This window comes from Liolophura sinensis, chromosome 6 (assembly GCF_032854445.1).
Source record: "Liolophura sinensis isolate JHLJ2023 chromosome 6, CUHK_Ljap_v2, whole genome shotgun sequence".
NCBI lineage: Eukaryota > Metazoa > Mollusca > Polyplacophora > Chitonida > Chitonidae > Liolophura > Liolophura sinensis.
This window is the reverse complement of record NC_088300.1, coordinates 49057568-49081998: the sequence shown is the minus strand read 5'-3', so window position 1 is coordinate 49081998 and position 24431 is coordinate 49057568. Positions and strand designations below refer to the sequence as shown.

The 24431-nt window shown below is 38.7% G+C and overlaps 2 protein-coding genes across 2 annotated transcripts; both read right to left on the bottom strand.

The window, feature by feature from the left end:
- Positions 1-3341: 3341 nt before the first annotated feature.
- LOC135466157 (nicotinamide/nicotinic acid mononucleotide adenylyltransferase 1-like) lies at positions 3342-17268 on the bottom strand. The gene is made up of 9 exons (XM_064743534.1): positions 17104-17268; positions 15808-15896; positions 15282-15349; positions 14263-14408; positions 13659-13786; positions 13300-13401; positions 12998-13056; positions 12411-12506; positions 3342-8185 (listed from the first exon to the last, which is right to left on the bottom strand). The coding sequence occupies exons 1-9, from the start codon at positions 17180-17182 to the stop codon at positions 7912-7914; spliced, it is 1041 nt and encodes a 346-aa protein (XP_064599604.1). The 5' UTR covers positions 17183-17268; the 3' UTR covers positions 3342-7911.
- Positions 17269-21028: 3760 nt separating this feature from the next.
- Positions 21029-22954, bottom strand: LOC135466159 (tubulin alpha-1B chain-like). The gene is made up of 2 exons (XM_064743536.1): positions 22729-22954; positions 21029-22158 (listed from the first exon to the last, which is right to left on the bottom strand). Exons 1-2 carry the CDS (start codon positions 22847-22849, stop codon positions 21029-21031), a joined length of 1251 nt encoding a protein of 416 aa, XP_064599606.1. The 5' UTR covers positions 22850-22954.
- Between the last annotated feature and the right edge of the window lie 1477 nt (positions 22955-24431).

The following is a 24431-nucleotide window of genomic DNA, read 5'->3' as shown; positions in this document are numbered from 1 at the left end:
CTGGCTAATTATTAAACAGAAGTAATTTCCATGCTGTTTGTGCTTTGATCGAGAATATTATTCAAGTGCGGGTTAAGGCATCTGTGAGAAAATTCAAAGATGCTGAACTAATTCGTTGACGGACTCCTTAAGGTGCACATCACTTGCATGATCGAGCTATCTGCATTGTAAGCACAGGCCTGTACTGAATGGGAGATTCACATCAATCAACCTCAGAAACAGGAGCAGAAGATCTATTCTGACATGGACAATACAGGTATATATAATGAAGGCTCAGAACATTAATGCAATGAGGAATCTGCGCGTGTAATAGACAGGATGTTCACAAAATTGAATGCAATCATTTGTGGACAGCCTGAGCGTTATTAACAAGTTGTCAAAGTACACATGCATACCTTCTGATAAATGCATGGATTAGCGAGATGAACAGATCACCTGTCCGGGAAATGAGGAGGTTAATGTAAGAGATAAGGCTACATGAAGGCTTCCTACGAGCATATCTGTCGGATGGCATTTTGAATTACAGCTCAGAAATCCGTGTAACTGTCGCTTGTAGAGTATATCCAGGTAATCAATATAAGAACTGGTACTCAAGGTAAATAGCACGCCTCAAAGGCAGTCGTAGAATCCCATCTAGGAAACGGTAAACGCAATCATCAAGGGTCAACCCTGTTGGTTTTAGTCTAATATCATGTTGAGGTAAATTTGTACAGCGCTAATACAGACGTCGAGTTGTTAATTGGTATCCGCTAACTCCCCCACACCATGGCAACGAGAGAAGACCTGGCTCCTTTATGATGGAGTGTAAACTGTAGTTAGCGGTCATCAAAAGGCGCGGCCCAAACGAGCCATCTGGATCATCTCGTTAAGGGTTCTGATATCCGCAGCGATACCGACGCCGCATAATCAGCGTCAGGGCCTTCTCCCACGTTTTCGTACTCTGTTTTAAAGATCTGCAACGAGGAAGAAACAACGAGATCGACAAGAATCACAGACAACATTTTATATTTAATACTGAAAAAACTGTATATCAAGACAAAACATTTAACATACATATCGTGTGTTCTGATATAGTTTGAAAGGAATTCGACAATTTCATGGCTGGCCTGTCTGTCGTCAACAGACGAGGCAGAGGATACAGGCCTAAATACTTACATTAATAATAATTATATGTAAATGCAAAATGCGCATTATGTACATTTGCCGTAGACAAGACAAAGTAAATATACAGAGCAACACCAGTCTATATACATTATCTTTGGTGTAGAATAGCAAAAATTATAGCAACGTTTTGCTTTGGAAGTCAATGACAACTGTTTGGCTTCACCAACATATATAGCAATGTAAACTATAAAAACCAGTTCTAGTTTAGGCAATTACATCCTTGTGTAAGTAAGCACCAAGTTAATGAGATAATGCTGCGTCAAAAGCAAAACAAATTAATAACCTCATTCCATTAAGCCAGCCGATCAATCACGTTTGATAAGTTATTTGATTAAAGCACACTTTCGGTTCATTCAAACAAATGTAAATGAGTACAGGAAGTAAATTTCGCCTCAACCACTTAACTTCATGTGAAATGTTACACAGATTAATGAATGTGTACTAAGAGCCTATAACAACATAAATATTGAAACAAAGCAACGAAGGAGAAATACATCAACAGCAGGTCTTTGACAAGTTATAAGTAAACAAATAATGTCAGCAGAGTAGACCGAAGATAACTAACAACAAATATTTATCATCTTGTAAAACATAAATATTCAACGCCACAGAGATCACAAACTATAGCAAAAACAAATCAACGACGTGCTCAAAGATATGAACTTTATCAGCATGTATATGTAGGCTTATACAGCAGAGAGATGTCACCCGAATTCTACAGAACGACGAGAACAAAAAGCCCTGTCTCATCACATATAACCTATTTTTTCGGGTATTTTATACTATGACGCCTTTAGTCCTGTATTTTAACCTAAAGGGAGAGACTGGAACTCTGGCCTGGCTTGTAGGCCTAACATGTGACATATAGTATCTTGTCACATGAAACTACATTAAAATCGACCGATATCTAACATGAAACGAAAAGCTATAAATTTCACGTTATATAAGTGGGCATATATATATGGACCTTCTCTTGTACATCACAAAGGTGCAAGCAGTCTGTCCTACTATACCTGGCTAAACGTTAATTGTACAGAGATAAAGCATACAGAAATCTCCGAACATGATATAGAACATATTAAAAGAAATGAACAAATGTGAAAGCAGGATAGCAATCATGGAAATTGCGTGCATCACGCAATTCTGTAACACTTCGGTGTTCTCATACGTCCACACATTCGTATATTTCAGTATTAGTCACACAAACAATGGGATCTTCTTTGCAGCTACAAATTATAAAGGCATAAACCAAACCAAGCAACCCTGCTTCCAACGAACACTGGCCTAGAGAAAAAATGGCGTGCTGGCGTGCCGGTGATTTTGTTTGCGGGACACATACACGCAGACTGGCCGTTGGAGGTCTGCTACATGGCATGGCCTACAGTTCGAGGACTGGGATGCTGGAGGAGTGGGATTGCTTCAATGTAGTATCTATCAGTGTTTATCATGCAGTATAAAGTAGAAATACATATTATACAAATTATTCTACTTAAAAAATATGTATGAACAAAAATTATATGCATTGCATGTAATGGGGTAATCTCGAAATAGTATGCTCCCAAAATGCCCCCCCCCCCCCCACAAAAGAAAACACGTTTTCAATATATACTTTCAATAATTCTTTCAAGGTAATTCCATAGCATCCATTCCATCCTTTATTTACAGCGTTTTTAAGGTTTTCATAAAATAAATACCCAATATACTGTTCAATGTCAGTTTTACACAACACACAAATAGGTACAGCTATATAATATGAAAAGAACAGTCGATAGCTTCGTAGACTTCTGTTCTTTATCCCATATAGCCTACATATAGGCCTACATCTAACAGTATAATATATATGATCTTTAGGGAAACAAATATCAGTAAACAATGACTTTAGCTGCAGAGGTAAACTGCTACATAACATTTGAACTATCACAGAATATTCTACATAGGGTGTATCACACTGTACGTTATCACCTTTAATCGTCAATGGATCGTCAATCGTCAAACGGTAACTATCACAGAAACAAATTTTCTCTACATGGGAAAGGTTGCACATAGTACAATGTCCAATTTATATAAGCAACTCTATAGTCATGTGTTGTGGGCAATTCTCCATGGCGTTCATTGCATTATCCACTATTATATATAGAGACCCAGCCGGTTAAAAGTTCAGTCAGACTTACGACCCAGCCGGTTAAAAGTTCAGTCAGACTTACGTAAGTCCAACTGGTCTTGTCTCAGTGCATATACACTGAATATACTGGTACATAACAGCTGGAAATCTAGTTCGCATAACAAAGCCGTAGGTCTAACACCGGGTAAAAAAGGTTGTAAGGCCCTATGGATCACAGACTATACACATACAAATAAATGAACAACACGTAGTCTCATATTCGTCGCTTTAATAGAGTTATACTACTTGACCGAATCAATTCCCTGCAGATAACGTGACCATACACTGTATGGTATGAACACCGCTGCTATATAGTTGGATGCATGTATATGTGACCTTTACTGCAGTGATCAATTTTATTAATGCTCATTGGCGACAGCCTATGCTGTTCGGAATAACACGATGTATAGCTACACATAACGTCACGACGCAAACAAATACGTACTAACACAAGTACATTATTGTACATGGTCTTAACCATGTATCATATATATTTAGACAAACATGTATTTCATTTTTGATAGGCTTAGTATTTGTGCTGGTTGTATTTGTTTATAATAGTTATACTCTCTAAAAACTAATGTGTACACATTTGTACATCCACACTGACGTGTATCAGCGGTACACAAATATATACACAAATCACTGTGGATGTGTTACATGAAATACACAATTTGCGTGCTGGTACACAAAATTATGTGAGTGTGCAATTTGCCACAACACTGTGCACCACTACTACACAGTGGTTTTCAGAGAGTACATGTCCCACAAGACAGAGAATGGAACTATTGTCTGATAAGACAATGAAGTGTTTGCTTTTATATCTGGAGTCTGTAGATGTCTAGCTATTAAACTGCACAAGAGTGTAAAGCTTTAAAGGGTTTTATGACTTCGGAGTTTCGTCTAATCCCGGGTAAAGCAAATATTGATGAAAATGGTTTTCTGTGTAAGTTCATCTACTAAAACAACGTCGAAATACCAAAAAAGATATATAAATATCTAGGACACAGCAAATCTCAAAGATATTCGAATTCGAAGCAATAACATACAGATTAACCGAATCCAGAAGAGATAGGTGCACTACTGGCTTTTCACGCATTATCACGCGACATTTGTAATATTGGAGAATAGACTACCCTAAATAACCCAGAAATAGGTGGATTCTTCACATACCAGCTTGACGAAACATTTAAAATACAGAATGACAAATGATTAAAGATGATTTCCGTTCACCGGCTAGATGGTTATATATACGGGAAAAAGCATTATGTGCCCTTAATTGTTTCCAATGCTTTCAGACCAATACAAACTGTATACAACTCAATATACACGCTTTTCGGCGTATAAAGTTTTCGTTTACATCCCAATAGATACACTTTATACCAACATATTATCCCTTATTTTCATCAGATTCTTAGATTAAATGTCCACGCTGCTCTAACAATATATGCATACTTCATCTCCTTGGTCATCGTACAACGTGTCTGGACAAACAACAAACGGGAAAAACAAAACAAAACTGATAAACTGTGAGGAAATAGGACATGCAATTTAGACTTCTGGCCTGTCTGGCGATTTACATTTCACGCGACGCGACTGGGATATGAAAAGCAATGTAATCAAGCTATGAGAACTAAATTCCTACATGTATTTACTGCAATCTCATCCAGCGAATGTCAAAACGTATTGGAGACATAACCAATGTTTATGCGGTATGGAAATCCAATTACACCAGACTGGCCACACAATTGCCTGCATGTATACATGCTCAAGCTTGGTCTTCGTAAGATGGATTTTTTTGGTACCAACTGTTTAGTCCGCTCTTGAGGTAGGCAAAAAAATTGAGACAATTCATAGTGAGTGAGTGCATCATTCCTTTACATGGTGCCTACACCAGAAAGTGGCTTTTGAAAATCCACACCACCCTGGCCAGAATCTGTATATGTATACAGTCCCTTGAAATCTCACATCAGCAATGCTAGAAGTACTAACCAACATACCATATATATTATTCACGCGTTGGTCAAGCATAGAAAGCACGTAATTGCATTGTTATAGATCCCTGAAGACGTTCTCTCGAAATATACAATCTTTATGTACAATATATATATAACCAGCTGGAGCAAAATATCAATGTAACATGCGGCAACTCTAGTTTTGTTCACCTTCAGCACCGTCAATACGTTACTGATCGAACAAAAGTTCGATCAATAACATTTTCTGTTCACGGCCAGTGACTTATATATACAGTAGTCAGAATTGAAAATCTTAATAAATAAAATTATACTCTCGTGAACATCTGATATTTAAATCGAAAGTGAAGGCTCACAGGATGACGAAATTAGCTAAAAGCTTAAAAGAAAAGAACACATTTTTACAACCTATACCTTTAACGAAAGGGTTATACCTAAAATCAAATAAAATATCTAAATTTTCTGTCAGCAGGGCTTGTTATTTGAGCATTTAATATTAAAAGATCGAAGGCCCAGAAGTCACCTTTACGTCGCCATTTGATTACACAGATTACAGATTACAACAGATTACATAGGTCATCGTGCTTAGCTTTGCCCAGTAGCTCTTCAGAATATGGCATTCCAGACACATTTTTGGCAGACAACAGCCATCAGTGTAGGCATGGTGTGGTTGTATAGCACATCCCAAACTTTTGCTTTCCAGACTGCACGAGTATCATGATATACATGCGTATTTACCCGAGACTAGAAATGCATGGTAATCATACGGTAAGAGTAAAATCTTAAGCACCTTGACTATAAATATTCGAGGAAGGAGGGAGACTTTTCATTGGACAAGCCTAAAACATGGCGGGGCTTATAATGTGCCTCGAATCGGTGGATTTTGTAGCAAATGACGATGTTTAAAACCGTTTTTCTCTCTTATGAAAACTTTACAAAATCTGAAAATAAAAAACAGAATTACACACAGTTTATATAGCTGTCATTTAAATTATAGTTTGCATAAATGTGTTCTTTTCTTTTAACATAAGTTACCACACGCTGCGTTTGGACATAGTAATATTGTACATTTAGACGTAGAATAGCCTGCATATACTAGATGCTAAAAACAGTTATTCGCATGTAGGTGACTTCACAGATGTCAAAATGACCACAAATCAAATATAATGTCAAGTGATGTTTTGTCTGTCAGGCCTATCGTACGTATTATTGAATTGCTATCCTAATTCATGGTCTTTTTAGATCAAATCAGACAAATTAGTTTGAAAAACCTATACCGTATTTATCTGCCGCTCCCTAAAATCTGACATGAACTGAAAATTGTAAATTATGTTTCCTTTACAGCAGTACTGGTAAGGGAGGGATGCGTTAAAAAACTCTTGGTTGATTTCGTAAATTTGTACAAAAGCTATACTGAATGGTAAGCAGGTGCAGTCAAGGAGAATTGACCTGCAAGATACCTCAGAAATCAATGAAGGTCTTCCCTACGTTTATCCTTATCCATCCACCATGAATCACTCACATTTATTCAGGCGTCAAGTTTCTCCAGCCATTAATTCTGAGTCGTAAAGCCATATCCACGCTCTCTCCATGCAGACTGGCTGAGCTTTCTGCGCGGTGTTACCAGTACAACTGACACCCTTGTTTAATCAATACAGACAGCATGTTAGCAAAACAAGAGTAATATCAACAAACAATGACATACGTCTGGGATATAACATTATATGAAGTGTGAAAGTCAGTCATGTAAATATACAAAATATCCGTCTCAGCAGTAAGAGGAGTATAAGCCTGTCAGCAGTGTTTGGTCAGCGATAAATCCTTATCCAAGGAATTACGCAGAACATCTGGTACAGGACACAAACACGTCTCTCTGACCTCAAGAATGTTAAAAATAGAGCTTTTATGAAAGCTCGGTTGGAAACTTAGATTCGAAGTCCATGCGTTTGCAACAAACCATTGGTGGAACATTCCCATAGAATATAATCCAGCAGACAGTTATGGTCCTTCAGTCAAAGAGCCACGAAATCCCGATCAGCATTAGCTCAATAATTCCAGAGAACGCTATCCATATCTAAAGAAGGTCCACACTGTAGCTTGGGTTAGATGCACTGCAAGACCTATTAGGCCAATTTTTCACGAACTTGCATCTATCATAACTACCCAGCACTTGAAACTGCACTCACTGAAAACGAGAAGAATGATGCCCTGTACAAAAGGACGTAATTATCCAAGATCATCTGTCATATTATCAATATTTTGCCTTTTCATAGCACCTGGTAAAAAATCTTAGGCATTGTCAGTCCAATTATAGTCCACACGCACAAGCAGCTAGGAGGTTTAGCCTTCAGGCCAGTAACACGTCTATAATCCACACCTGATGTAGTCCTGCTTATCTTGGAACTAATTGGTTACCATTTTAACATCGGTATATCCTGGTAAAGTACACAAGCTTGCATGTTAGGATTATAATACTTGTCATCATTGTTCATTTTAATAATGACATCTTCCTGCTCCTCAGATGAGAGATTCTGGACCCTTGTAATGTGTACAGACGTTTGCTATCTGGTATCTCTTGTTCTTAACTTCAAAAGGCTCGTGTTCGTCTGGCTGTCAAACACACGTCTCTGGAAAATGAACTTTAATGTTTGTCATCCGCCGCACGATGGCATTGATGTCCGTCAAGCAGTTTAATTGGCGTGGAGGTTTGGCAGGGGTTACCGGTGGCGTTTTGCTCTTGGTAGAGCCTTCTAACCGGATGACTTGTTGTCGGGGACTTCGTGGTGGCGAGTCTAACACGTCTGGAAGGCTGATCTGTTTAGGAAGCATGGTGAAGGACTGAACTTGGTCAAAACTCGGCGAGTCCGTCATGTGGTCTATGTACTTGCTGTAGACATTCCAGGATCAGCCACAAAGAGGGAAAGACAGAAAACATATACTCAGCCATGTGGAGTTATTTTCAATGTACCATACATCCCTGGTAAAAGGGAATTTTATTCGCGGAATACATATGCATAGGCCCATATATTAAACAAAAAATCGTACAAACGAAAAAGTTAAATGCCAAAATTAGCTCTACAGCTTTTTAACGTTGATTAAAGAATTTATAATATTAGTGTCAAATGCCATATTCTCAAAAGCAATTCATATGACAATCATCGATTGTGACTGAAAGATACTAGTAGGACTCACTTCAGAAATTCCCAAAAGAAGCAAGGCAATCGTTATTGATTTTACACATCGCGTATTTATATGTCTTTGAGCTTGCAAGGTGGTAGGAAGTACAGGCATGCAGGTCAAATGCGCCTCGCCAACCCTCTATATTAAGTACGGCTCTGGGCTTTGGCATGCAAATCAAAGTTCATATTAATGACAATCCATGCAGGCAGCTGTTGCTTATCTTCTATTACTCAGAAGCTCCAAGACACGCGAGTGTGTTTTAGGCCTTTTACTCAGTGGTGTTTAGCATAGGGTTTCCAGAAACAATATGATGCCGACTGCCACATATTTTTTGAACACAGCCGTGAAAATGCAGCATTAATGGCCAAGCATATAAGAGGAACCCATCTTGAAAAGTTACCATCATGTTCCTACATTTTTTCCATTATAACACCTGGCGTCAATTCTTTCACAATGACCTACAAAACCATGTCTATTGCAATCACTGGATACATTTCTCAATTTTATCTGAGGAATGACACTGTCTTAATTAAGACGTATCTTGCACTTCAACAAAAACTGATATGCTCAGATTGGCAATGGCACTGACCATCAATGAATAATTGACAACAGACAGGGAAGATCGAAGAGAGCTGATTTCATGGCTGCAATTTTCCTTTAACTTAGACAGATAATGACTCGTTTCTGATGATGGATATGGTCAGACAGTGGTCATACTCAGGGCTACTTCCAACACGGCTACTAGTGAAAGCTGTATACAGGTATCTGGTCAGGCAATGACTGCACAATAACAATGAGTATATCCATGGCTGCTTCCACAACACCTCTGATGTGAGCTGTAGAGGCATACGATAGCTGCAAGCATGCGGATGGTTAAGGTGTACTGAGTGGAAGCCAAACCAAATCTAATGAGGCACGATATGAGCAGGTCACTTTCTGACTTTCCGTATACCTAATCCTATCAAGAGACCTTGAATACGAAGTAACAAGGAGCTTGGAACTCTAGACAATCTCCCACACAATATAAACGCCATGTCTGGAATCTTGTATTGTGTGTAAAGTATTCAAGCACAATTTATGTACATGAACTAATGTTAAATGTATGTGCACAACAGCTGTTTAATATCATCTGGGATTAAGATAGACGTCTATAGGTTTCATCCATCCTAAAATTAAACTACTCAAACAGCTGTGCAGACAAGCAAGTGAAACGTTTTAATAAAAAAAAATGCTTTCATTAGCAGGTTTTTCAGTATCTCGTTATTCTTTTCTGCCACACAGATAGAAATCTCCATATGGCAAACCACTTCGTTGAAAACAACCTCTGCTGCATAACGCCACTAACGTTACAGAGCAGTCTTGCCACGGACTTCAAAGTATTTCCCGTCATAAACCGGTATCAGTAGGGTGCAAGGCAAAATAATGGAAACAATCTGAAGAATATCTAATTAAATTGGCTCAACAGAGCTTTTGTTAATAAAATCAGTTTAAAAGTTTAACGTTGGAAATTCCAATTAAAAAAACAAATGTACTGTCCTGACTGCTGTCAGCATTAATCATAGCCATGCACAACAACAACGGAATATCATACATACATGCCCATATTGATAATACCACCTGATACACAGTATGGCACAGTACAAGCAAGCCAAGTCAAACATGGGGAAGTGACTCAAGCATTCTATGAAAGTAACAAAGCGGTGTTCTGGTCTTGAACATGGTAAAATGTGCATACCATAATTTGAGGAATTTAGACCATCTACCAGGAATATTTGAGATTCACATTCAAGCTGTTTTTAGATACTTCACTATTACTTCATCAAGAGATAAAGTAAACGAAAAGTAAACACTACTGTATTGTAACTAGCATAACCTGTAGCATAACATGTATCAAAGACATATAACTGAGATAATCTTGAAATAAATATTGGATCACTTTATCAAGCTTAATATCGGTTTGGCTATTTCTAAAATGAGTGTTGGGAATTCTGCCAATATCTTGTGAACTCAACAAGGGGTGCAGTTGAATAAACGAAAATATTTCAAATATCAGAGAAGTGCAAACAGTATTTTATTGAAAACAAAGTCCTGAAGAAAAAGAAAGAAAAACTAACAAAATAAAACAAAAACTGTAAGATCAACAGCAAGGCACAAAGGTAAACAATACCAGATAGAGACAACGTATAACCAATGAGCTACATGCAAACAATATAAAAAAAAAATACAACCAAAGACAATTTAATGAAGGGATTTATGTTCAGAAACATAGGCTAATTTAATGAAATAGTGTTGGAGAGCTACTCAACAAAACTATTACCAGAGACAAACAGATAATCATAATGACCTTTTAATCTGATATGTATTTTATAAATAATATTTCCATGACCAATGCATAAATGAAAACTACTGACACTTCAGTAAAACTAATAACATTGACATCCTTTTCGGATCAGTTCAGAAAACAATGTGCTCTTGCTCCACAAAATTAACAAAAATTCTGTGCAAAAGAATCAGTCAAGACCCGCAAGAGACAATCCCACCCATAATGTGTTAAAACAACAAGTAACTGCTGAACAATACACACTAGTACACTTCCAGCAGAATGTCACTACTTGGTAAGTACTGAGACTAATACTAGTATAACTGTTATATTAGGTAAGTGCTATCTTCTCATTAAAGAAGGCAATGTGTTAAACTTGCACACAGTTTCTTATAATGTCCAACAATTCTAAATAAAAAAAAAAATTAAAAGTATTATAATAGCTTAGTCATAAAATCTACAATCCACAAAACAGGTAGTGAGCTATCAGCTCAAAATAAATGATAAAAAGGGTCAAGTGAAGTGAAAAGATGACTGTGCACTACAAAAGTGTGATGCACCTGGCTGCCTGTTTCCAGTGTAAATTGTTGTCCGCTGAGACTGATCTAAATCCATAAATCTCGCTACCAGTACCTGCTGTTGGTACACAGCAACACAAAATGAGCAAATTACCAAGTTACAAAAATTTGGGCAGTAACAGTAAAGGAAAAGAAATCAACAGTATAAGTGTGCCTGGATTGAAAACATTTGTGTAAAATAAAAATTATGTTTACAAACCCAAATAAACAAATATTACATGTGAGATAAAGCAATCAAATTTTCTGTCTCCGAGAGTTGTGAGAGCAGCCACTGTGTCAGTGGGTTATTGACGATTGGTTTAAGCTCTCTCATGCCCTATGTAAACAGGGTATGATTATGATTTGCCTCTTGTATACATAAATGTGACACAGGCTTGTCTCACAAATGATTTGAACTATTACCATATCAGTCATTTGGAGAACCTAGTTTAACAAACATCAAACAACATGCTGATGAAATCCTTGAGTTGTCTTTCCTTTAAACATAAGATTCTAGTATCTGATTAATTCAGACAAAATCATTTAAACAGTACATAAAACAGAGAAAGAAAAAATGTTAAAATTAACTGCTAAGTAGTTGGACCCTAATATACAGGGTGCAGCATAAGTCTGGACCCATAGGCAATTGTGGTTTATGCTAACAAACCAAGAACATTACACGCACTAAAAGATAACATCACACAAGAAATTGAAACCATAAGAGGGAATAACTCTATGCTTCGATATGAGCAAAGATCATGTGTTTCCCGCGTAAGAAAATGTTTGGAGGAAGGTGGAAGTCAGTTAAAACACTTATTGTAAACTGTAAACTGTTACATAGTAAATTGCCTATGGGTCCAGATTTTGCTCCACCCTGTATATTTCGGATATGTTGAGTTTCATCGTAATCACGTTTCAAGAAATAAAATAGAAAATAGAATCTGTATTTACACAAAACGTAACGAACACAACACAGTGAAGCAAGTAGCATCATTACATTCATGCAGGCACAAGCCATTCCCTTCGCCAGAGATCACAGCTGAGAAAAGCCTTACTTGTCGGGTACGCCATATAACTGATGCTCCATCACATAGTCTATCACACTGTCCTGTAACAAATATTTCACACTTTCTCCCCGCCGCAGAGCTCGTCTGTAACAGAATCAGATTTTTCTAGTACTGAATGCCATGGTTAAAATACAATAAAATCCATCACCATAAGATTTCTTTGCACAGTCATGCTATTTTTAATATTGTTGATACATTTATGATAAATTTGAAAATAAATATGACTTATCATATCAAGTGAGAAAAAGTTGATCCAATCAGGTCTGAAAAAATAACACCTTGCAAAAATTTGGGACCAGATCAGATTTAACTTGGATCATGCTGTTATGCTGTTTTTAATACTCGACCTCTTTTTATTCAAATACTGGATATTAAATGCCAGTTGGATTTGTATACCGTTTCACCTCTGAAATGACCAATGAATGTAAACAATTATATATGAGTAATTGGAGATGGCTGAGGTAAAAATGAGGCCACATAGGTCAGAGAAACAGGAGACAGAGCTTGGTAAGGAAAGTGTGGATCCAATAGCCTCAATAAAAACACACACACAAATACTGGACGTACTGACTTACCTCACTTTTGTGGCACTTATTTCATTCTGTATCCACTCTGTTACTATATGTATATTATTCTGACAAAAAGAAAAAGTTCACATTCATTTTTTGGTCATGATGTGGCTTACAAAACAAAAATGACATGGGCACTGGCTGCATCTGATTTTAAGAAAATACCCCATACACAAAATTCTGTACCTTGTACACAGCTGCTTGAACATTCAGAAGTTTGTTATGAAGGAATAAAATCTGATCTGCAGTTTCACTGATACTTTTTTTCTCTAAAAGTGGTTTACATATTCACAAGAAAGAAAGCTCACCTGATTTTTGTATAAAACATCTGTTTCATAAATAAATTTTCTGATGTCTGCTCCAGATCTTGTGATACAAACTAGCCCGTACTGACCCACAATTTCCTCTATCTGCAAATAGGAGAACATAACCATGATTATCAACCTTCTCACCACTCCTATTTGCCCTTCTTGCGTATTCTAATGTACTCCAAAATAGTGAGTGACTGCATCAAATTAGCAAATGCTCACATCAGGAAGCACAGTGCAGTTTTTCAACCCATTTACACATGTACATGTGGCTTGTTTGGGGAAAATACACATTATCATCTTTTCATGGATGAGAAAAGAATAAAACACACATTCAAAATATTTAAATTTCAACTTACATCTTCATCTTTCCAAAGACCAGGGACAGCAAAAGATTCTAACAAGTCTGCTCCGCAGAGAAGTTTTAATTGCACTGGTGCTTCATTTATATTGTTCACTGCTGTGTTAGAAAATTCGAACTCACTCCCTGAAAAAAAAAATTGACAAAAATCTTGAAAAATTAGCACTAAAAATCCATGTAGGAGACCTGAAGAGATCTATCCTTATTTGCTGTCCTGGTGACAAACAAGCCCAAGGTAACTTATTTTATGCACTGTAATATAAGCCTGGTCAGAGTCTCTGCTACTCTTTCATACAATTATTGTGTCAAAAACTCCTACCCTTTCCATCATTTCACACAAGTTGCACAAAGGGTGAGAAATCAATCTAATGTAACAAGAATTTTAGTGGAAGAAAATCAAATTCCCTTCTTTTTTTCGGATGAAACCTCTCAAATGCATGTAACTTTACAGTTTTAATATGCGTGCAGGCAGCTTTCACATACAGGTACTGGCATTCCTTTTACTGACAATGTTTTACTGTCTTCACAAAGTTCTTGCTGGTCTTGTATTACTATCTTTTCCTTGAACTAAAACACCTGAACACTTCAAAATGCAGCTTTACCTTCTGAATCTCTTTTCCTTTTCTTGGTTGGCGTGTATGAGGGTGATGAGGTGGATCTATGTACGTAGTCGATCTTTGCCTGGTGATGCTGTAACACACGTGCTGTCTCTGACCACTTTGACTGCTCACACTCCCATGTGTCCAACCTGACAATTACAAAAGCTTCATGACTACATCTTGAACAGTGTTATACAGATATGGTATTACTCTGATAGGAAAAAAAACAAAAACCACATTCCAATTCAGTTAAAATTTCTTTATTACAATACTAAGAAGAGTAAAAACCCTCTTGGTTCTCTTTAAAAATACATGTACATGTATACTTGTTTTGTGTAACCCTACATGTACCTAGTCTACCCACCAAAAAGTGTGCTAATGGCTACTATAATATTTTTCCTGATATTCTCTCCAGAAGATCATTTTATTTTGTCATTTCCAGGGGAATTTGCTCCTGAATACAAAAATTTATTGAAACAGCATGAAAAAAAAAAAACAAATAGCCTACCCAAATTTTTTACATAGGGCACAAGTTAACAGTTACATGGAATATATTTTCAGGGATCATATATTCAGGAAGAACATGGGAGTACCCTTCGCCTTCTTACTTACAAACCCCTTGACGAAACACTGCTGTCAACACATTGAGGGTTGGATTTGAACCTGCAACCTCACAGATGACAAGGATAATACTTCATACATAATACTGAAGAGAATGCCATAACAATTACTCACACTTTCAGCAAGTCTTCTTTTCAAGCATCAATTTAAATATTAAAAAGAAATGATGAAATAAAGGAATGGAGTGTTTCTTGTATGCAGTCCAAATATTGTGTGGTTATTGCAACTTAATCTTAATAAAATTTCAAACCCTGTCTAGGTCCTTAATTGCTTCATGAATACCACATGATTACTTCTACATCTAGCTTTGTCTAACTGTTATGTAACAACCATGAAGCCGGCGTAAGATTACAGGATAACATAAATAAAGGTGCCAGTTCTGCTTGTAACTTCATAATTACCTGACCCAGGGCAATGTTTTCAATGCGCGGCGGATCATTTCACACCTGTGCTTGGCAGATACCAGGTCCTTGAAGATATACAAATATGTTCAAAATCAACGAAATGTCAAGGCTTAGGTTATCCACGGACATAATATATATATAGTATAGACATACATGTGTAAAGGGTCTCTTAGGTTTGTAGAACTATAAATATATTTGTTGCATTTAGCATACAATATCAATCAGTTACAAGCTTACTACATGCAGTTACCTGAATGAATGAATAATTATGGCTTAATGCCACATCAGTAATATTTCAGCTGTATCGTGGCAATGTAGTTACCTGAAGATATATGGTTAACATTCTCACAGACATCAACATAAATGTAAATGTACCTTGTTATTTAACTGCTCACAAAGGCTACTCAGTCATTAATTTTGTTAAGATGTGTTCAAAGTTACACAAGAAACAACTTAAAGGGATATACAGTATCAAATTCTTAATTCCAGTATCAATTTTTTGTGTTAATTTATGGCGAAGTACCTTTTTCTCATATGCATCACTGACAGGGGATATTATTCCTCCAGTCACTCGGAATTTACCAGACCGATGCAATGCATCTCTCCCAATTTCTGCAATTATACATCATACATTTACAGACAACACATAATTACATTACAAAAAACATCAACAATCACCAACAGAAAACAACATTGAATGAATGAATGAATGATTTTGTCTTAATGATATTTCGGCAATCTTGAAGCCAAATCATGGAGAAAGATAAAGTTGATGATCCACTCAAAACAGGAGTTAACTAAAATTTAACTAAATGACATAGGATAATCAACCTACCAAATTTAGGGTTTCATAAATTCAGACAACTTACAGGATAACAATAAAAAAAAAACAAGCCAGGAACAACCCTAAATAATAATGAAGTCTTTAAGCTTAACTTGCTTCAGCAATGAATTTAGTGGCATCTTGTTCAAGGAGCTTTGATTTCTTAGCCAGTGGGCCTTGATTTGGCTGCACGCTTCTTTTGTATCCAATATAAAATAAATGGATGTATAGTGCCTACAGCTCTCAGATTTGGGCCTCTTTGGACTGGCATTTCAGATAAAATTTCAATTAAACACAACAGCTTTGTTAAAATGCACAGAAATTACGAAAAAATGGTTTCATTAAAGGCTGAAAGACTTGAAAATAAAAGCATATGAAGGAATTTATCACAGGAAAGTGCACACTTCAGCTCAAACGTGATCATCAGTAAACGGTATATGACTGTGGAAGCATATTATATAAAATGTTCACAAAAATTAGCCGAATTTTTAACTGCCCACTCAAAGCAAAATATTTCATGGAATATTAAATTCTCAACACTGCTTTACGAAAATGAATTGAAAAACCTTAATGCTGTCCCCACATATATTCCATCGAGGAAAGCTCTCGCTCAACGGCAGCTTTTTCTAGAAGGCCCCCTGTTTTCACTTCCTGATTGACTGATGTTGATATTACCGGTATAAAACGCTCTGCCCCAAGCCAACATGCAACGCTAAGCCACATGTAACGCTAAGCCTAAGATGCATGGCTATAATCTTTAATTATAAAGTTATTTATTTTATTTTTTATCCAGGCTGCAGTTGCGAGACCACAAAACGAATCATTAATGAATGCCAGATGTCCTGGAATCGAAATAACAAAAAATATTAATCTCTGCTTCAAAGAAAAACTTTTCGATAATGTTATTTCACAACAACCAAGACAAACATCTTGACAGCTGGCTGGTTTTCCTTGTTCTCCGAGACGGAGAAGAAATTGAAAGTGATATACACTCACCAAACATACGTAAATGCATATTCGTGATGGGATTAAACGATCCACAAGCGATCAGTTTAACTTTTGTAGGCGTCGACATCTTGTCAGCCGTCACAGCAACCCAACTAGCGAACAGCAGTCAGTCTAAATATTTCTTGCTCAAGCAGACGTTACATATTGGCGTGATATCAGTTACCAGCATCTCACGCGAGATCTCGTCTTCATAATGCCGTGGAACGACTAACAGCTAACCACAACAATCTGTTTCCCTTTGTTGTGGACCGGAAACGTCACTTTAGAACTGAGCGGCAAGAGTTTTTTCCCTTGGATTCCGCCACATTTCATGCGATGGAGGCGTTTTCCTCAGGTAAAAATCAAATGGGACTGTTTAGGGGGGGGGGGGGGAGAGGTGGGGGGAGAGGGGGTAGAATCTAAAAATAACAACTCATACACTCAAGCCCTGCGTCACAGATGTTCATTGTGTTTCTATTTCGAGTGAGTGAGTGGGTGCTTGGGGTTTCTCGTTCGTCAAATGTGCGCGTATATAATTGCACGCACAAGCACTTTATATCTTTATTTACCTCTATGCGTTGCTTTAAAATTACAAAAAATATAACACTGGTAAATATAAATTATAAAAAAGCAAAACAATAATAAGAACATATGTACATGTGCAGGCTCGGGCTATATTAAAACAATACGACCGGAGGTAGGCCTAATAGGCTATTCACGTTCCCACGATTGCTAACAATGTGACTGGAACGGTTGTCATATATTTCAACAACCTGTCGAACAAATATAGACAAGATGCTAGTATGTTGTCTAAGATCATATGAGTTGGTTGTCTTAAAACGAGTGGCGTGACGTCTGAACTGGTGTCCCTTCAGCGGTAGTGAGCAAGGATTTGGGGTAATCATTGAATTGGTGTTTTTCAGCCCACGGTTGCACTGACGTTAGGTTTGGCAAAGTTTTCTTCGACCAAGGAAGAACGCAAACCAGCGTTCCTTTTTCGGAGGTCATTCTTCACAGAAAGGAATACCACTTAATTAATCCCCTGACAGATAGCCGTGATCCAACCAGCCGGAGCTCTACATTTGAACATCCGACCTACTTGGTTATAGTCTGAACTGAATGGAAAATTCAATTAGACATAATGGATGTCTGACTTTTCAATTAGTGATTTCAAAAGTCAATTAGACATCCATTATGTCTGATTGACTTTTCGGTTCAGTTCAGACTATAACCAAGTAGGTCGGATGTTCAAATGTAGAGCTCCGGCTGGTTTGCTATATATTATTTTAAGAGTTGCAACCTTTTAGTACATATTTAACAACAATGAACATATATCTAGCAATGAAATTCATGAGCTCTTATTATCAAATACCCGGTGCATGACAAGATGCGATATTTTCGTTGGACTGTCAGCTTTAGCTCACAGTTATTATTACCAGTACCTACATATCTGAATGTACACGAGATGTACGTACACTTTTATATGCCTACCAAGTTCATGTACGTATGCTTGGGGGGGTTTACGTCGTATTTAACAATTTTTGTGGCATTAAGCCATAGTCTTTTGACGTGGAGGAGTTATTATAATCTATTTCTTTTAGAGAATCGCCTATTTCCAGTTGTTTGTAAAATCAGTCATGCTTGTTACCAAAATTGCCTTCAGTCAATGATACGTAACAACACAAGCTCTATTCTATGTTGGAAGCCCATATCCTTCCAAGGAAAATCAAGTCAGAACACTTTTTCTAATTCATAATGTTGAACTTCATAAGCTAATAGCCTCGGTGACATAATTATTCAAAGGCAAGTGTCATGGTGGGGAATGGGCTTGGAGAGTACTTTGTTTTAAAACAGGTGCACCAACATGCGGTGGGCACAAACTCCACGCAGTAACACACCTACACTACGCTCTCAGCGAATAGATTACATTGTTTTTTTATGACAAAATTTTCCTAATATCCAGCTTTAATACCATACTGCCGTGAGATCATATACTACAACAGGTAAATTCATTTATTAAGGTTATATTATACTAAAACGTGTTAATTTCAAATATGGCAGTGTCAGAAACAGGGCTTAAAGTGAAATCGATAGCACTTTAGGTAACTGCATGGTGCGGACACAAAAACATGTTGAACTCCGCCCAATATCCAGCATGGTTTTTGAATAATTATGACGTCACTCGAGGCAATGGGTTCTTGCCTTTTAAACCGAGCTTATGGATTTTAACAGTATGAATTAGAAATCGAGACAATGAGCTTAAGCAGTTCAACATTATGAATTAGAAAAAGCGCTCTACATTTTCCTTGCAATAATGTGAACTTCAAACATATCAATGTGTAGAGCGTGTGTTGTTACGTGTCACTGACAAAAGGCAGTCCAAACTGTTTTCTTTTAGTCTAGACTTCCCTCAGTGGTGAGGTGTGCGACTCACTAGACTCAACTAGTGAAGACTACATAGAGCTGCATGTAGGTCTCGGGCTTGGACTTTCTGGATTCTCCCTCTTATCACTGTCAGGACCAACGCGGCCAGCGCGGAACAATGACAAGGAGCTTAACAGTAAGAATGTGACGAACGCATATGTATTCTTGCGGTTTTATGTAGAGTATACTTAACAATTTTTAGTCCTATGACGAGGAATCATTCAGCGCGCGCGTGTGTGCATGTGCGCTTGCGTGCGTGCGTGCGCGGCGCGCGCGTTGCGAGCAAAAATCCGTCAGAAAAAAAAAGGGAAGTTTAGAATTCCTATATTTTTTCTGTGGGCCTTATTTTTTTTTTTATGTAAAATGGTCACGTTATCCAACATACCAGTTAAACAGACTAAGCCTAAAAACATCACTACACGCCAATGTGATGCTTGACGATAACCAATCAGTACATTTTGCTGTATTTTAATATACAAGAATGTAAAAATGCTATGATCGGAGAAAAAAAAAAAAAAAAAAAAAAAAAAAAAAAAAAAAAGAGACTGGCTACACTGCAAGGGAGTCTTTCATATTTATTTTTTCATTTATTTTTTAAAGTACAATTGAAGCCATAACCAATCAGCACGTCACCATTGTTTACTCAAGTCCTAGAATTGCAGTTATTAAATTCTCACTAACAGTTGAGCAGATATACCAGTACAAGAGCGTACAGTAACATTTACGGTTCTCGGTCAATTCATTTTTCTGGGGCACCAGAAATTGTAGCTATTTGCCAGCATAGGTTTGTGGGAAATGCCAGCAGATTTGATTGCGATGTTCTTCTGACTATTGTAAAACAGTTCTCTTGACGAGAGAGCCACATGTATAGACATTCAAAATACAGTCAGTATAAGCTACTTTCCTGTTGAGAGAGAGCCATGTGTATAGAAATACAATATACAGTTACTATAAGGAGCCATGTTATTCTGCATACCCGGCTGAATTCTGGTCTGGTATCCTTTACAGTGAGGGACGCCATTACTCAACAAACTGAGTCCAAGCGCGCAGGACCATTGCTTTGAAACGGGTTCGGTCACAGTGTGGCCGTTAAGCACATTCTATTTCCACTAAAAGGCTTGGAAAAACGAAGGACTGAAGCATCCATTCAGACGCACATGGATTAGATCTCTAAACATTAAAGACAACTATACAAAAATGAGGCAATATCAACGTGTGGACGCTGTTACCAACAAAAAAGCCAAGAAGAGTTTACGATTTTAACAAATGCATTTTTTATTTACAAATGTGGAAGAGGATCATGGATGATATGAAGTTCAGTTATAGTTAGCTCCCTTAGGCTCATTCTTGTATTGTACATGGCTTTCGTTATCCAGAAAGCAGAGAATTCTTCCGCCTTGCATGCCTTCGACGTATAAGAAGACGAAGGAACAAACCCAAGCCTCGTCAATGGCGGACATATTGCTCAAAATGCAGAGGAGCCACGTCGCCGGCACCTGATGGTAATTTGTTAATAATCTTCTTCCCCCTCTTCCCCTTCTTCCTCCACTGAGTCAACGCCGACTTCTTCGTAGTCCTTCTCCAGAGCAGCCAGATCCTCCCGAGCCTCCGAGAACTCTCCCTCCTCCATCCCCTCCCCCACGTACCAGTGGACGAAAGCACGTTTGGCGTACATCAGGTCAAACTTGTGATCAAGACGAGCCCAAGCTTCAGCAATGGCGGTGGTATTACTTAACATACAGACAGCCCTCTGGACCTTGGCTAAGTCGCCACCAGGGACGACCGTTGGTGGCTGGTAGTTGATACCGACTTTAAACCCAGTGGGACACCAGTCAACGAACTGGATGGTTCTCTTTGTTTTTATGTTAGCAATGGCGGCGTTGACGTCTTTGGGAACGACGTCACCTCTGTATAACATACAACAGGCCATGTACTTCCCGTGACGTGGGTCACATTTCACCATCTGGTTAGACGGCTCGAAAGTGGCGTTGGTAATTTCAGCTACAGACAACTGTTCGTGGTAAGCCTTCTCTGCGGAGATTACTGGAGCGTAGGTAGCCAGCGGAAAATGGATACGTGGGTAGGGCACCAGGTTGGTCTGGAACTCCGTCAAGTCAACATTGAGAGCGCCGTCAAACCTCAGTGAAGCTGTGATGGAACTGACAATTTGGCTGATCAGTCGATTCAGGTTAGTGTAGGTCGGACGGTCGATGTCAAGGTTGCGTCGACAAATGTCGTAGATGGCCTCGTTGTCGACCATGAAGGCACAGTCGGAGTGCTCTAGGGTGGTATGGGTGGTCAGGATGGAGTTGTAAGGCTCGACCACAGCCGTGGACACCTGGGGTGCTGGGTAGACGGCAAACTCCAGCTTGGACTTCTTCCCATAGTCGACGCTCAGGCGTTCCATGAGCAGGGAGGTAAATCCAGAGCCGGTGCCTCCTCCAAAACTGTGGAAGATGAGAAATCCCTGAAGACCGGTACACTGGTCAGCCAGCTTGCGGATTCGGTCCAGCACCAGGTCGATGAGCTCCTTACCGACCGTGTAGTGACCACGGGCGTAGTTGTTAGCAGCATCTTCCTTACCAGTGATCAGCTGCTCTGGGTGGAAAAGCTGGCGATATGTACCCGTGCGAACTTCGTCTGGAAGAAAACGAAATTTTAGCCATTGATTTATTGATTTAGCCGAGAATATTTCACTTACACGACGGCGGACAGCATTATGGCGAGAGGAAACCGAGCTCGTGGAAACTCACGACCATTCGTATGTTGCTCGGAGACCTCTAAAAGGAGAGAAAGCATAAGCTGGACTTTAACTCAAAACGATCGCATTGGTGGTAGGCCACCGAATCACTATTCTGTGCCACTAGGCCACGAAGACCCTTAAAATCTACAATAGTAAATTTGAACATTTGGAGAATAAATCGGTACTGGAAAGGACAGCACAAAAAGGTTCCCCGATGGTCATTGAAACCCAGTCATACCCTCTAGATGCCACGTTACAATACTCGATTGGACATATGCCCATTTGAACTTTAACCGAGGGATTGCTAAATTGACGTATACCCCAAAGAATAGTAATGCGGTGGTGATGATCACTCTTAATACATTTAAAAGCTCCCGGGACCCACAGCATTAAAGAGTAACAACGGATTCTAAAATACCAATTACTGTGAGAACACATTGCAATTAGGAACGAAAAACTAATCATACCCACAACAGTTGGCTCCAGGTCGACAAATACCGCCCTTGGAACGTGTTTCCCTGCTCCAGTTTCGCTGAAGAAGGTGTTGAAGGAGTCGTCCCCACCTCCGATGGTTTTGTCGGAGGGCATCTGACCGTCTGGTTGGATTCCATGTTCCAGGCAGTACAGTTCCCAGCATGCATTTCCGATCTGGACCCCCGCCTGGCCGACATGGACACTAATACATTCACGCTGTGTAGAAAAGAGCGTATTGAAAATTTAATTTAAAAATACCATTTTGTTCATCAGAGGCAACAATTATTCGATCGTGGTTAACGCTATACAAAAAATTTTCACTGGCTGTTTATTTTCGCTATACAAAAACTTTTTTTTATATATAAAATCTTTTTTTCTCGGTATACAGTATTTTCTCCGCTATACAAAAAATATACTGGCGGTCAGTTTTATACATGCGGGTGGAGGAAACCGGACTGGCCAGGGTAAGCCATGCACTGAGCTTTGGCACGCTACTGACTCACTTTCCCGGTACATTTGACGCACAGTATCCACACCGTATTGCTGGAAGAAAAGGTCTTGCGAGCGTTATTCTAACCAAAAGTCGTCGACCGCTTATACTATTAATGTTACCCAGGCCCCACCAGCTGAGAGGCGAGGGTGGGAGTTTAAGGCATCAACCTTAATGACAACCATAACCAGCGCCTTGGTTCAGAACTTTTAAGGGTACAAATATGCTCTTTCACGTCAAGTTGTTGGGACAAATAGTGTACAACCCATGGTCATAAGTCACTGGATGGGCACAGCAGTGGGGTAAGCAGTGTACAAACCATGATCGCAAGTCACTGAATGGGCACAACAGTGGGACAAATAGTGTACAAACCATGGTCATAAGTCACCGGATGGGAACAGCAGTGTACAAACCATGATGGCAAATCACCGGGTGGGCACAACAGTTGGGCAAGGCACCCGATGGACACAGCAGTGGGACAAGTAGCGTATATTTTCCTTTCACGTGAACAGCAATCGGTCACCAGCAATGTTTGTGAGCGCGGCCCAGAACGTGCAAGATTTTATAACCGCTGCCATGAAGAAATGGAAGTACCATAACATGATTGGTGTAGGGAAACACCGACAATTACAAGCTAATTTGAATATCCAGGTGAATTTTGTAAGCCATAAACGGCATGCGTCATTTGGTCCAAATTGCCGTAAACAACTGTAGGCCTACAGGCAAAATATTCTACCTTGACTAGCTCTTGAGGTGCAGATTGTTGTACACGTGAGGGAAGCGACCTGTGAAATCTTATGTCGTATTACACGAAGTCTTCTGTATTGATTCGGACTCTGCACACTTTGACACAATATTCAGCGGCCTTTTAATGTACTTTTGTACTCGTTTGATGAATATCACAGTTATTTCCAGCTCTAAAGAAATCAAGAGTACATCACCTGAAAAATAGTCAACCTCACGGGATGAAGAACAGTTCATGGAAGATCATCATTGGCGAAGCCAGCTGGTATTCTTGCCACAGCTGGTCGGTCCCTTAAATATATGCGCAGGCTATGCAATCCAGATCTCGCTGGTTTGGTTACAGCTATCATTGAAGGTCAATTGTTGTTGTATAGGCCTTTGTTCTATGAAAATAGGTCGGCGCTGATTGTGGTCAGAAATACATGTACACTTGGACAAGATCTGCTTTGACAGGTTATTAAA